General features: G+C 36.8%; 1 protein-coding gene across 1 annotated transcript in view; it reads right to left on the reverse strand.

The window, feature by feature from the left end:
* DNAH10 (dynein axonemal heavy chain 10) overlaps positions 1-12,827 on the reverse strand; it is a 141,824-nt gene that overhangs the window by 53,961 nt on the left and 75,036 nt on the right. Inside the window, exons 39-48 of the mRNA XM_044290221.1 lie at positions 11,399-11,557; positions 10,839-10,974; positions 10,631-10,753; positions 10,023-10,157; positions 9,310-9,526; positions 8,772-8,891; positions 6,056-6,201; positions 5,758-5,910; positions 5,387-5,647; positions 4,629-4,801 (exon numbers count right to left, since the gene is read on the reverse strand). Of these exons, the coding sequence (XP_044146156.1) occupies positions 4,629-4,801; positions 5,387-5,647; positions 5,758-5,910; positions 6,056-6,201; positions 8,772-8,891; positions 9,310-9,526; positions 10,023-10,157; positions 10,631-10,753; positions 10,839-10,974; positions 11,399-11,557 (1,623 nt within the window). The remainder of the gene's footprint in view (positions 1-4,628; positions 4,802-5,386; positions 5,648-5,757; positions 5,911-6,055; positions 6,202-8,771; positions 8,892-9,309; positions 9,527-10,022; positions 10,158-10,630; positions 10,754-10,838; positions 10,975-11,398; positions 11,558-12,827) is intronic.

A 12,827-nucleotide genomic window follows, 5' to 3' on the forward strand; every position in this document is an offset into this window, starting at 1 on the left:
CCCCTGTTAGGGGGAGAATCAATTCTGGTGCCATAGAGACCAATATTTTTTTATTTTACTCAAGGATAGTGAATATGATGCATATTTAACTTTCATGTTGTATGCGTGTGAGACCGATGTCCATACTTCTGTGACGGTAGGAATTTCTGGGCTTTTCCATTTTTGTGCTATGAGGCTTCTTAGTATTAGTATTCTTAGTATTATATGGGATCCCACTGTTTTAGTATGCCGTGGGATAGGTTGATTTGGTAGGAAACATAAGGCAAAGTCTGGAGATGGTTGAATATTTGTATGTAGCATTCTGTTTAGCTTTTCAAATACCATTTTCCCAAAAGTCTGAATTTTTGGACATGTCCACATGTAGATAGGTTCCTTGGGCTCCACAATCTTTCCAGCATAGATCAGAATAGTTGGGATCCATACGGTTTAGTTTTACTGGTGTTAGGTGCCATCTCAGAAGTATTTTTCGTGAGTTCACAGTGGTGCATTCCTTTGAACGTAGATCTCCAATTTTTGTTCCTAGATCTCTTTTCCATTGTAGTAGACATTTATTTTTTAACTTATCTTCACTATTGTTAATATCAGCATAGAAGTTAGAAATACCTTTCTTTATAGGATTTTGAGTAGAAAAGAATGTAAATGCAGATTTAGGAAAAATTGGGTCGTTGATCTGGATTTGGGAGAAGGAATGTATGATTCTTAAATATTTGTAGAAGTCTGTTTTAGGTAACTGATATTGGGAAGCTAAATGGGTGAATGAGTGTAATTTGTGTTGGTTATTTGGGTCGGTTAAGGCTTTAATTCTTTTTATTCCGTTTTTTCCCCAGTTAAAAAGGTTGATATCTGGACAAATTGTTTTGATATATTTAATTGGTAGTTGTTGTATGTTAATTTTATTAGATATTGGGCATTTATTAATATAATTTTCCCAAGTAGTTTGTGTGGCCTTTATACTTAAAGTGGATTTGTGTTGTTCCCTTCTTTGTGGTTTAGTTGTTTTGAGTAAACTGATGGGGTCTGATTTCAAACAATTTTCTTCTATCTGAACCCAGTGTCTTTTTTCAGTTTCAGAGTTTGTCCACCAGTGTTTTGCTTGGTCTAGTAGTGTTGCTTTATAGTAGTTCTTTATATTCGGTAGTCCCATGCCTCCCATTTTCCAGTGTTGTGTCATAGTTTCTAAGTTAGTTCTAGTTTTTTTATTTGTCCATATAAGTTTGGAAATTTCATTTTGTAGAGTAGTAAAAAAAGAAGTTTTGATTGGGATGGCAATCGTCCGGAATTGTATATAGGATAGAAGGGAGAATGAACATTTTAACTATAGCTATTTTGCCAGCCCAGCATAGTTGTATTTTATTGTACAGTATGTGGTTAATTTTTGAGGTATAGAGGATAGTAAGGGTTTAGTTTATAGTTTTCTTTATATAGATTTTGACTAGTGGATGTGATATACATTCCTAGATATTTAAGTTTTTTGTTATTCCATTGATATGAGAATGATGCTAATTCAAATTGTGTTTTTTAAGGAATGTTTAGGTTTAATATTTGTGATTTATTTTGTAATATGAAATCATATTAAAATTGGATAGAGTGGTTTGTAGTGTATTAAGCGAAATATTGGGATTTTTTTGTGTTAATCTTATGTCATCAGCGTATAATGTAATTTTGTGTTCTCTTGTGCCTATTTTAATACCTATTATTTATACAAATTGTTTCTGCTAGGGGTTCCATTAGTAATGCAAAAATTAAAGGAGAGAGAGGGCATCCTTGTCTTGTACCGTTGCTAATATTGAAAGATTCTGAAAGATAACCGGAGGAATAGACTTTTCCTGAGGGATAGGAATATAATGCCATAATGGCGGAATTTATGTGGTCAGTTAATCCACATTTGTGCAATACAGATTCTAGATAGCCCCAGTGTATCATGTCGAATGCTTTTTCAGCGTCTACTGATAGGAAGAAGGAAGGGATATTTAGTGTTTTACAATGTTGCAGGAGGTTTATTATTCTACGTGTGGCTTCCTTTAATAAAACCTACTTGGTCTTGGTTTATTATCAAAGGAAGAATATTAAGTAATCTATTTGCTATAATTTTTGCATATATTTTAATGTCCATGTTTAATAGAGAAATTGGGCGAAAGTTAAATGGTGTAGTAGGTTCTTTTCCTGCTTTGGGTAGGGTTATGATTGTAGCTGTTAACATTTCTTTTGGGAAGGATTTCATTTCAGCGGTTAAATTAAATATTGTTTCTAAATTGGGTGTTAATTCTTCTGCGAATATTTTATAGTATCTATTAGTTAGGCCGTCTGGTCCTGGTGATTTGCCTAGTTTTAATTGTTTAATAGCATTCAGGATTTCTGTTTTATTGAATGGCGTATTAATATAGTTAAGTTGTTCATCATTTATTTTTGAAAATAAATGATGTTTGGTTCATTTTTAGGGTTGTATAGTGAGGAATAGAAATCTGTTGTGGATTTATTATTTTTTTGTTGTTTTCTGTAAGTAGGTAGGATATCCTTTGTTTGGCTTCTCTTGATTTAGCTTGTCTTGCGAGAAATTTTCCAGGTTTATTATTATTAGTATAGAAATTAATTTTGCATTTTAGTAGTATGTTTCCGTATTGGTTGGCGAGAGCATGTTGCAGATCTAATCTGAGGTTTTTTTATATTTTCAGAATCAATTTGGTTAGGTTTTTGTTTATTTTTATTTTCAAGGGATGTTAACTCTTGGGAAATGTGTGTGATTTCTCAGTTTTTAAGTTTATTTATATGTGCTGTTGTTAGGCTGAATATTCCACACATTACTGCCTTATGTGCGTTCCATATTGTAAAGGGGTTGCAGTCTGGCAAAGTATTCTTTTAGGGAGGATTTAGGTTTATCTATATATTCTGGGTGATTTATAATATAATCTTGTAGGCGCCAGAGTGGCGCAGATGGGCCTAGATGTTGTTCTTTAATTTCTATTGAAGTTGGTGCGTGATCTGACCATGAAATGTTCCCACTCAATGGGTTTTGAGTTTTGTGTAAGTCGCATCTACTTACGAGGAACATATCTATTCTAGAATAAGAGTTGTTTGGTATAGAATAGAAGGTGTAATCTTTTTCGGTTCCGTGGTGACATCTGCAGACGTCTAGGTATCCTTCTTTGACAATAAAGTTATGTATATTGGAGTTTCGTCTAGATGGGGCTGTAGAGTCTAAGTCTGGGAACATAATATCGTTAAAATCTCCCCCTATTATTTTGGCGATAAATTCATTTTGTTTTGGGGGAATATATATTTACTAAAGTGTATTTAGTGTTGTTTAATTCGCATATCAGTATTATATATCTTCCTTGTTGATCACTTTTAAGGTGTATAATTTTAATATTTATGGTATTTTTAATAGTGATCATAAATCCTCTTTTTTTTTTTTTATTCATAGATGCTAGGAATATGTGTGGGAAATTAGGGTGTTGGCATTTTGGGGTTTTATCCTTATGGAAATGTGTTTCTTGTGTGAACAGAATATCACATTTTAAGGCTGTTGCCTCGTTCCACAGTAAGAAACGTTTAGTAGGGCAAACTAATGCTAGAATTATAGATAACAGACATTATCAAATAAGAAATAATTTAAAGACTAAGATTGGGGGAAATTATTAATCATTGCATTTGACTAATTTTTGGCTAAACATATTTTTTTCAATCTGTCTTTATTATGGGTTTTCAACAGTTTTTGTTCGCTTTTAGTGTATTTGCAGACTTCTGTTTTTACACTGAATCCATCAATGAATTTCTCTGACGGCTCAAGGTCCAGTCCATATCTCTGATTTCCTGACAGCTCATTAACACTCATTTTAGCTAAATTCTTATCAAACTGGTGGTAAGAACATGGCTTAAATGAGTGTTTATGAGCTGTCAGGAGTTCAGAGATAAGATAAGATAAAGACATCAGAGTAGCTCCTGGATGGATTCACTATAATGCAGACAGAAATGGTCTAAAAATATAATTCAAGTGAAGACTGCAGAACAAATGCTTTTGAAAATTTGTAATAATGCCTAACTAAAAATGATAACTTAGCCCCAAAAGAGTAAAATAGAATGATAAAAAAAATTGCCCCTAAAATGTTTCCATTGCCTTTAAATAATACATTTATAAAAATCAGGCTCAAAAGGGATCACTTGTAACCCATAAAGTTGGATTTACACTGCCCGATGTTCGGGCGTGGAAGTTCCTATGAAAGGTTCTGCAGATCACCTGATAAACAAGTAAAAACTCTCATTCTTTGGGTGAAATGATCTGAGGTGCGATCACCTCAATCATCGGTCCTGGGCAGCAGATTGTGCTGTGTAAACAGCATTCCGCTGCCCAGGAACAATGGTTTTAAATGAGGAAGAGAGACAGCAGCAGCCTCCACTTATCTTCATACTGTGAAGGTAATACCTGCATGTAAATGCAGCGCTTCACCTAAAAGAGCAGCAGATTGTTGGGAAGGCGTGCTTTCTTCCAGAAAATTGGCTGTCCCTGGTATCGAAATGCGCCTTAACAGTACAACACCGTGTGAAACTATAGACTGGAAATATGTGAAAGCAGCTAAGAAAATGAAGTTACCTATCTTTAAATGAGAGCAAAGAAAGAAAAAAAGATATACCTTTCTGGAGTAGTCAAAATCAATCCGTGAAACACTCTGGAAAGATCTCGAAGGTTAAATATATAATGGAACTTTGAAGGTGTTGGAGGAAGATCCCGAACGATCATTTTATAAAGCTCCAGGGTACAGGAAGTTAGCTCATCACAAATGGCTTGAACATCTTCATGGAATAGCTGTAAAAGTCAAAGAGGTCAACAAGTCAAATACCCCACATTGCATGTCAGCTCAATTTGGTTTTATGGTCCAACGCAAAAACCTAATTTTACAGTGGATTTGTCAGAAGATGAATATGCTGCGCCATGTAAGTGTGGCATATTACAGCTACAGGTCTGTGCTCCAAATGTTTGTCTTTTGGCTAATAGGAAAAATTAAAGAATACAATGGACCTGCTGTATTTATGACAGGAACACTGCTCTGCCTCTCACGACCCATCACGGCAGTTATTGACAGGCTGCTGTGTATATGTGCACTCGCTGTGAAAATGGGCAGTGGGGGGGCAGGGGCACACTCCCCTGCACAATATAGGGGACTCATAACTAGGAGTCCACTGCATTCTTTAATCAGAGTATGGAGCTATAAACTGTAATATGTCAACCTTATTTCAGCTGACAGATCTGTAGTAACAATCCTATTAAACATCTTCATAATTCTCTGCAATGTAAACATTAAAACATCTGTTAATACATTTACTGGAGCTCATCTCTATCACACCCACAGTGCATAGTCAGTTTAAGCCAAAGGAGTAACATTGAAATTACCATTGTGTGCCCTTGTAGAATGGAGAAGTAAATAAGATGCAATGATTCCTCTGAAGGGAAAAGCACATTAAACACAGTAAACAGGGATATAAATCGAGTGTCCACTTCATTCCGGCCTCCACCAGCTTTTCCCATTGCAGCTACAAATCCAAGATCCCTTAGGAACTTGCAATTCAGTTCTTTACCACGGTCATACATGCCACCCTTTTCCAGCAGCAACTTTAACAGAGCAATTGGCTGCTGTGTCCCATATTCATCCACCTGTATTTAAAATGGAAACCATATTAGTTTTTATACAATAATTTGAATGGTAAAATTTTTTAATATATTGGCAATCTTAATCTTTGACAAACTGTAATAAATTCAGTAACCTTTGGCATATTCATGTCATCCATGAACACCAATAACCGCTTGCCCATAGGTGGCCCATAGGTGTCTTTTGTACGTTTCTCTACATTTGCTTCTAGATTTCTTTGGATGTCCATAGAAGTAGTACGAGAAGAGAAATTGATAGTCAGCAGCATCTGTCCAAGAAGAAATGTACAGGATTGTATGATTGATTATTAACTGGGCAATGTGTGATTTATACATATACAAAACATGAGAGAGAGAACAAGGAGAATAGGAGAGAAGGGGGAGCAGGGTGGGTGACTGGGTTACTATCAATACCGTGTTATCACTGTTTAAGTTCCTTAGGAGGTTCATTGTAGTAGCCGTCTTAGATGTACCAGATTCACCAACAAGTACTACTGGTCTTTTAATTTTCACCATTTGCTCCAACAGCCAAGTGGTACGTGTAGTGTCCACCGTAGGAACTAAAGAGAGCACAGAATGACAATGTTAACTCAGATAAACCAAAGCATTTACAAGGCTATACAAAGACAATGACAGGCTGGCCATACAAGCCATACACATGTAGGCTTGACGTGGTGAGCAAGCATGTGTTTTTAGTAGGAAAGGATAGGAAGTCGCTGCCACTCCCCTACTCCCCGAAGAACATAAGGATCAGGCTGTTAAAATACAATTATCTCCCTGTACATCTGCCACAGGGGATGAGTAGAGAGTGCCCCATACACATTAAATGGTCGGCCAGACCACCCGAAATCAGCAGCCTCAGTCAACAAATATCTAATATGTATGGTCTGCTTAAAGGGACACTGACAGGGCCAATAACCATAATTAGCTGTACATATGCATGCACAGGTCTTCTAATGTGCATTAAAACATATAAGTATAACCCCTGTCCACATTATGAATACAGTAAACTCATGTTTTATAACCTGAACTAATCGCTGTTTTTTTCTGCCCAAGGGGCAGGGTTTCAGCTCCACTTGCGCCCAGCCAGCATCAGCCCAACCGCCGTTTTGAAGCGCCGCCCAGCTCATCAATATTCACTTAGCTGGGCGGCTTCTGCTGTCCCAGACCTTCCAAGATCCGACGCATGCGCCCGGCACCCATAGCTTTCTATTGGGCATGCGCCGGATCTCGGAAGGACGGGGACAGCAGAAGCTGCCAGCGAAGTGAATATTGATGAGCTGGGCGGCGCTTCAGAACGGCGGTTGGGCTGATGCTGGCTGGGCGCAAGTGGAGCTGAAACCCCGCCCCTTGGGCAGAAAGAAAAGCGATTACTTCAGGTTATAAAACCAGAGTTTACTGTATTCATAATGTGGACAGGGGGGATACTTATATGTTTTTAATGCACATTATAAGACCTGTGCATGCATATGTACAGCTAATTATGGTTATTGGGCCTGTCCGTGTCCCTTTAAGTTAAAGGCTATGTACACCTTCGGAGGCAATTTTTTGGCTAAAAATCTTTTTTTATTTGCCTTTTACTAGCTGTGTGACTGGTACTTTCACTTTCACTTTGTGCTGGTCATCTAATAAACCTTATCTCTAAGCTATTAGGAGGTCATAAACACTTATTTAAGCTACATCAGTAAGATAAGGATTGAACTTTAATGAGTTGTTTATAAAGTCAGAGAGCAGAGATAAGGAGTCTGTCTGCTCCCCTGATAACGGGAAAAATCTAAAATCCATAGGCAGCGAGTAGAGCGTCTCAGCTATGTACACAGAAAGGATTCCATATATATATATTTTTTAACCTGTACATTTTTATTAGCACTGGAAGTGCCGATTTTCAATGATACAGAAAGGAAAAAAGGAGAACCTGAAATTGGTACAATACATTTCGTACATAAACATTATGTAAATCAATAGGAATTGAAGAATCACAGGTAAAATGTTGGACTCCAAGCTATATCACAGTAGACTTATAACAAAGTGATAGACATTTGACAGGACACAAAGGGAAAGAAGCGGGTGTGGGAGAGGGGGAGGGAGGCTTTAGGGGGATGCCAAGTACGTATCCCTGGGTAACCAGATCTTTTGGAATTTTTCAACAGTTTTGTTAAGGGGCGCCGTTAGGCCATCCGTGGACCGAAACTCCTGGACCCTGGCCAGAAGTATGGTCTTAGTGGGGGAGGAGAAAATTCCATATTTTTAATAAAAAGACCAATTAAAAATATATTTTTAGCTCAAAATAAGTACAATGCAATAATTGCCCCCAAAGGTGTACATAGCCTTTAACTTTTAGTAAGTAAAGCTATGACCAGGAATTAAGCTGGTCATTCAAATAATATCAGCCAAACCCACCAATTGCAGCTGACCATCTAATGTGTATGGAGGTTTTCCAGATCTCAGTGAGAGTGGATTTCAACATGCCTGATACTTTTGAAGGTGATCAGTGGAAAACACATCAGGCTTTCATCTGTGACTGGGCAGCCCGAGGTTTTAGTGGGGACAACTGCGCTGTATACTATTGAAACATTGTTTATTAGGCATAACAATCACTTATATATATATTTTTATATATTAAGCAAAATAGTTTTACAGAAAAGCTAGCTTTGTTGTCCATTGTAAATAGTACAGCCTTAATTTTTTTTCAGAGCAGCTCAAGAAATTAAACCTGAAATATGGTTGCAGTGACCACAAAGACCATTTTTCCCTATTAAACAACTTTGATAAATATAAAAGAAAAAGTTGCAAAAACATTGTAGGGATTAGCATTTTTTTTGGTCCAAAATGGTGCAAGTATTTAATTCCCTAAGCAATGTATGCATAGGCAACCTAGTAAGTGTTTCATCTAAAAACCTAACACTGCAGTATTTACTTATTTGATTATTGATTCCGTATTTTACAATATATTTCTATGGCTTTATAACATTTGAGTATAAGTTTAATGAGATAGTAGCTGCTCAAGTTAGATACACTCAAAAATTTTGATTTCCTATACCTATATATATTTACAATTCATATTCTGAATAATTAAAACACAGGTTGTACAAAGGCTTTCATATCAACATTATTTAATCTTTGAACTTACCTAGAATATCAATAAATTTCTCCTCTGAATTGTGTATATATTTTGGAACCAATTTACTCCAGGGTATCCATTTGTTTTTGTCACCGTCAAAATGAAAGTCATAAATTGTAGGTAGCTGACCTGAAACAGCACAGATTCAATCAACTTTACTTGAATTTTCTTAAAGGGATATTCCCATCTCAACATTTATGGCATATAGGCTAAGTGTGGCTCCCACCTCTGGGACCTGCACCTATCTCCAGAACAGGGCCCCTGAAGTGAAGGAGGGGTGGGTGTCCTTGCATGGCCTGTTCTCCATTCACTGCTATGGGTCTTCGGAAAATAGCCATGCGCACTCACTTGGCTATTTTCGGAAGTTCCACTGGAGTGAATAGAGAAGGTGCAGTATGTGTGTGTTCCTCCACTCTGGAGATAGGAAAGAGATATCTGACTTTTAATGCATATCCTAGCAATATGCCAAAAATGTTGAGATAGGACAACCCATTAAATTCCACCAGGTCAAAAAAATAAAAAAAATCCTTGGTGGAATGACACTTACCAGGAAGTTCTCCAGGTCCAGCTAGGGTCTGCTCATCATAATTACTTGACATTGAGGCTAAACGTTTTACGTACTCATCAAATTTAATCCTTCCATTTTCAAGTAATGTTGCTCCCAATGAGCAATATAAAGCCTCTATGAAGTAGCATTCTAAAACATCCATATCTTCAACTTCTTTTTCGATTAAAGCATCAAGCATAATAGACAACTGTGTCACCTACAGAGTTTACAATAATGGTACATTTTATTGTTCATATTTTTTTTTCTATAACATAAAATAATACTATATATGTATATGAATATATATGAGAAATGAACAACAATGGGATGCAGGGAACTGACTGATGATGGTCCCCTTCATCACGATTAGGGCATCCACATGGACAAAAGAAATGCCTGACTTAGCTTCCTGGTTCAATGGTTCTGATGTTTCTTAGAGAAAAGTCAATAAACACAATACTTTACATCTTCACCTTTTTTGTTAGAAAAGGAAATCACAACGCATTGCCTGATCTGTCATGCAACAGACACCAACGGCGCCCAATGGACCCCATTGATATGTTACGAGTCAATCGTCTGTCATGGCATCTGCATTTTTTTCTGTTCTATATGATGGAATCTGCAATGGAGGGGCCTGAAAGAGCTTCTAATGCAGATGCGAACATACTTTTAGTCAGTGACACAAAATTTCAAGCAATAATAGTTATAATTACCATGTTTAGATCTGTTTGAGGAACAATAGTTTTCAACTTTTCTCCTTGTTTCCCATCCATGATTCCTTCAACAATCATTTCAATGCAAGGTGGCATGTATTTCTCAAATAAGCAGTTTAACTCAATTTGTTCTTGCTAAAACAAAATTTTGAGATAACCGATAGTGTAAATAGAAAATTAATAACAATTATGATACAGTAGCTAAGTACAGGATATGTTGAAGATTTACTTTAAACGGTCACTTTTTACACAACTTTGCATAAATCAATAGTACAAGCTTATAGCTCAGCATGAGTGCTTCATTTACAAAATACAGAACAGTACTTCTCTGTAATGTCCTCCATTATCCTGGGGCAGCTTCTCGGTGACTGTGAGACAGTTAGGAAGAAGATTTTCCTCTACTTTCTGTGTGTACAGTGGATGGCAGCTAGTCTCCTACACCATGTCTGAGAGAACAGCAAGCACAGAGGAAAACTGCTAAAAATGCCAGATACAAGTGATATAATGACCAGAAATATTATTCCTCATGTACACACACTGTACTATTGACAAATGCAAAGGTTGTTGAAAGCTCAGTGCCGCTTTAATTCACAACTTTTTGTTTTTACCTTGTTTTGCCTATTGCTGACCCACTTCTGCCAGTAAGGCCTGTATTTAAGATTCTTAGGATCTACAAAAACCATCCCACAACGGGATACAGTAGCAGGTGATGCATATTGTAAATCTCCAACCTAGAAAAATCACACACACAGATTATACAGTAGCCATGTGATACTGGAGATGACGAAAATCAATAATGATGAAAATAGCCTGGACCTCAAATAATAATGCACAGTGTGGCTGAAGTCTAATTCGCTCTCCATTTGCCAAGGTCAATAGCTTGTTGTCATCCATTACTGAATTCATATTTTCTACCCAGAGAGCATCAACATCTCCATCGAACAATATATACCTGTACAAAAAAAATACAAAAGTGTAATTATTAAGCCAAGTGAACATAGAATAATATATTGTTCATAAAGATATTAAGAAAACATTGGTCATAATCACAATATAGGATATCAGTGATGATCAGTCTAGAAATGTGTGAAATAAAAATAAGGGAGTATTATAAAAATTTGTGTAAGAGAAACAAATTAGGAGATCTAAAGTAACATGAAAACATTATGATCTGAATACTTGAATGTTCACTAAATCTTATACATATCCTCCCTCTGAATGATGAGCTGTGATCAGCAAAGTACCAAGGCTACGTCCACATCTGTGTCTGAGAATCCATTAGAAACCTCCATCGATGATTCAGTCAAATTTCGGCAGTGGCCTCCAGTAACGTCCTTTGTGCAATGTGAACAGACCTTAATGCTTCACTGTCTTACCGTCTCTCTTTCTTATCTGTTGGCTTGTTGATTTCCCTGAAGATGTTTGAAAGGACTCCATCAGTCCAGTCCCTTGTCGTTGGGTCCAGGATACCATACAGTTCAATCACACTCATGGCTTTGGGATTCAGTGTATATAACTTTGTTGTAAGACCAAGTCTGATGAGTTTAAAACATTATCATTAACAAATAAATGACTGAAATGTACATACATATTTTGAGTCACAAATATTGAAAAGCAATTTTTGACATTGTTTTTTTATTTTATTTTTTTACTTTATTTCTTATACTGTATATATTTCACACTGGATAACCTGTTAAATGAATTGTTCCGGTTATTTTGGTCGTTTGGATACCTAATAAATGTAGTTTGCTGCTTTTAACTAATGTATGTAAAATGATTGCTTATTTAATATTACATTTTTAGAGCCTTGTTTAATTAACATTTTATACATTTTTAAAATCCTACTATAGAATTACTGTCTTATAAAATTATTTTATGCTTAGAATGTATTAGTATACTCCTGTTTGTTTATACATTATGCTCATTATGCTAATGCATTATCCTCTATCCTATAACAGCTGGATTACTAAATTTACAGTCCTGAGGTTCTTTCAAGGTCCCTAGGGCTGACTGCAGAAGGCTTACCCAGCCTCCAATTAGATGACTGGGATGCAATCAGAGGAGAAAATTCCCATTGATCATGACGTGGTCACAGACTGTGGCAATCAAAGGGTTAACAGTTGGAATTAGGGCTACCTCAGATGCTGGCTGTACAGCAAAAGGCAAGAACTGGAGCTATTACTTCGTTCGCATGCACACAACTCTGTCAGTTTTGCGGTCTGCTAACATGGATCCGTAAAATATAGATGATGTCCATGTGCAGACTGAGTTTTTTTTTGCAGACTCATTGACCTCAATGGGTCCTTGATCCACATTTTGCAGACCTATTCTGTCCTTTTGAGGAACAGACATATGATGCAGAAAGCATACAGATGATCGGAGTGGTTTCTGCATTCTGCAAACAGATAGAACATGTCCATACTTGGCCGCAAAATACTGGTCCATTGAAGTCGATGGGTCTGCAAAAAATGTGGATGCAACACGGACAGTATCTTTATTTTGGGTATCATATTTTGTGGACTGCAAAAAACGTAAGTTGTGTGCATGAGGCCTTGCAGTTCGCTCGTAGAGTAGAAGTGATCACAGAAGCGCTCAGCTCGCTCTGAAATAACAATGACAAAAACAGTGGGTGATCCTTAAGGGGTTAAATATGGGAAGAAACCCACGCAGGCACAGGGAGAACATACAAATGCCATGTAGATGTTTCCTAAGTTGAATTCTAACCCAGCATCCTAGTGCTTCACTTACTGTACTTTTTGTGAATATCTTACTGATGTAGTTGCACACTTAACATTTTTTGGGAAA

Source organism: Bufo gargarizans, chromosome 1, assembly GCF_014858855.1.
Source record: "Bufo gargarizans isolate SCDJY-AF-19 chromosome 1, ASM1485885v1, whole genome shotgun sequence".
In the NCBI taxonomy this organism is placed as follows: domain Eukaryota; kingdom Metazoa; phylum Chordata; class Amphibia; order Anura; family Bufonidae; genus Bufo; species Bufo gargarizans.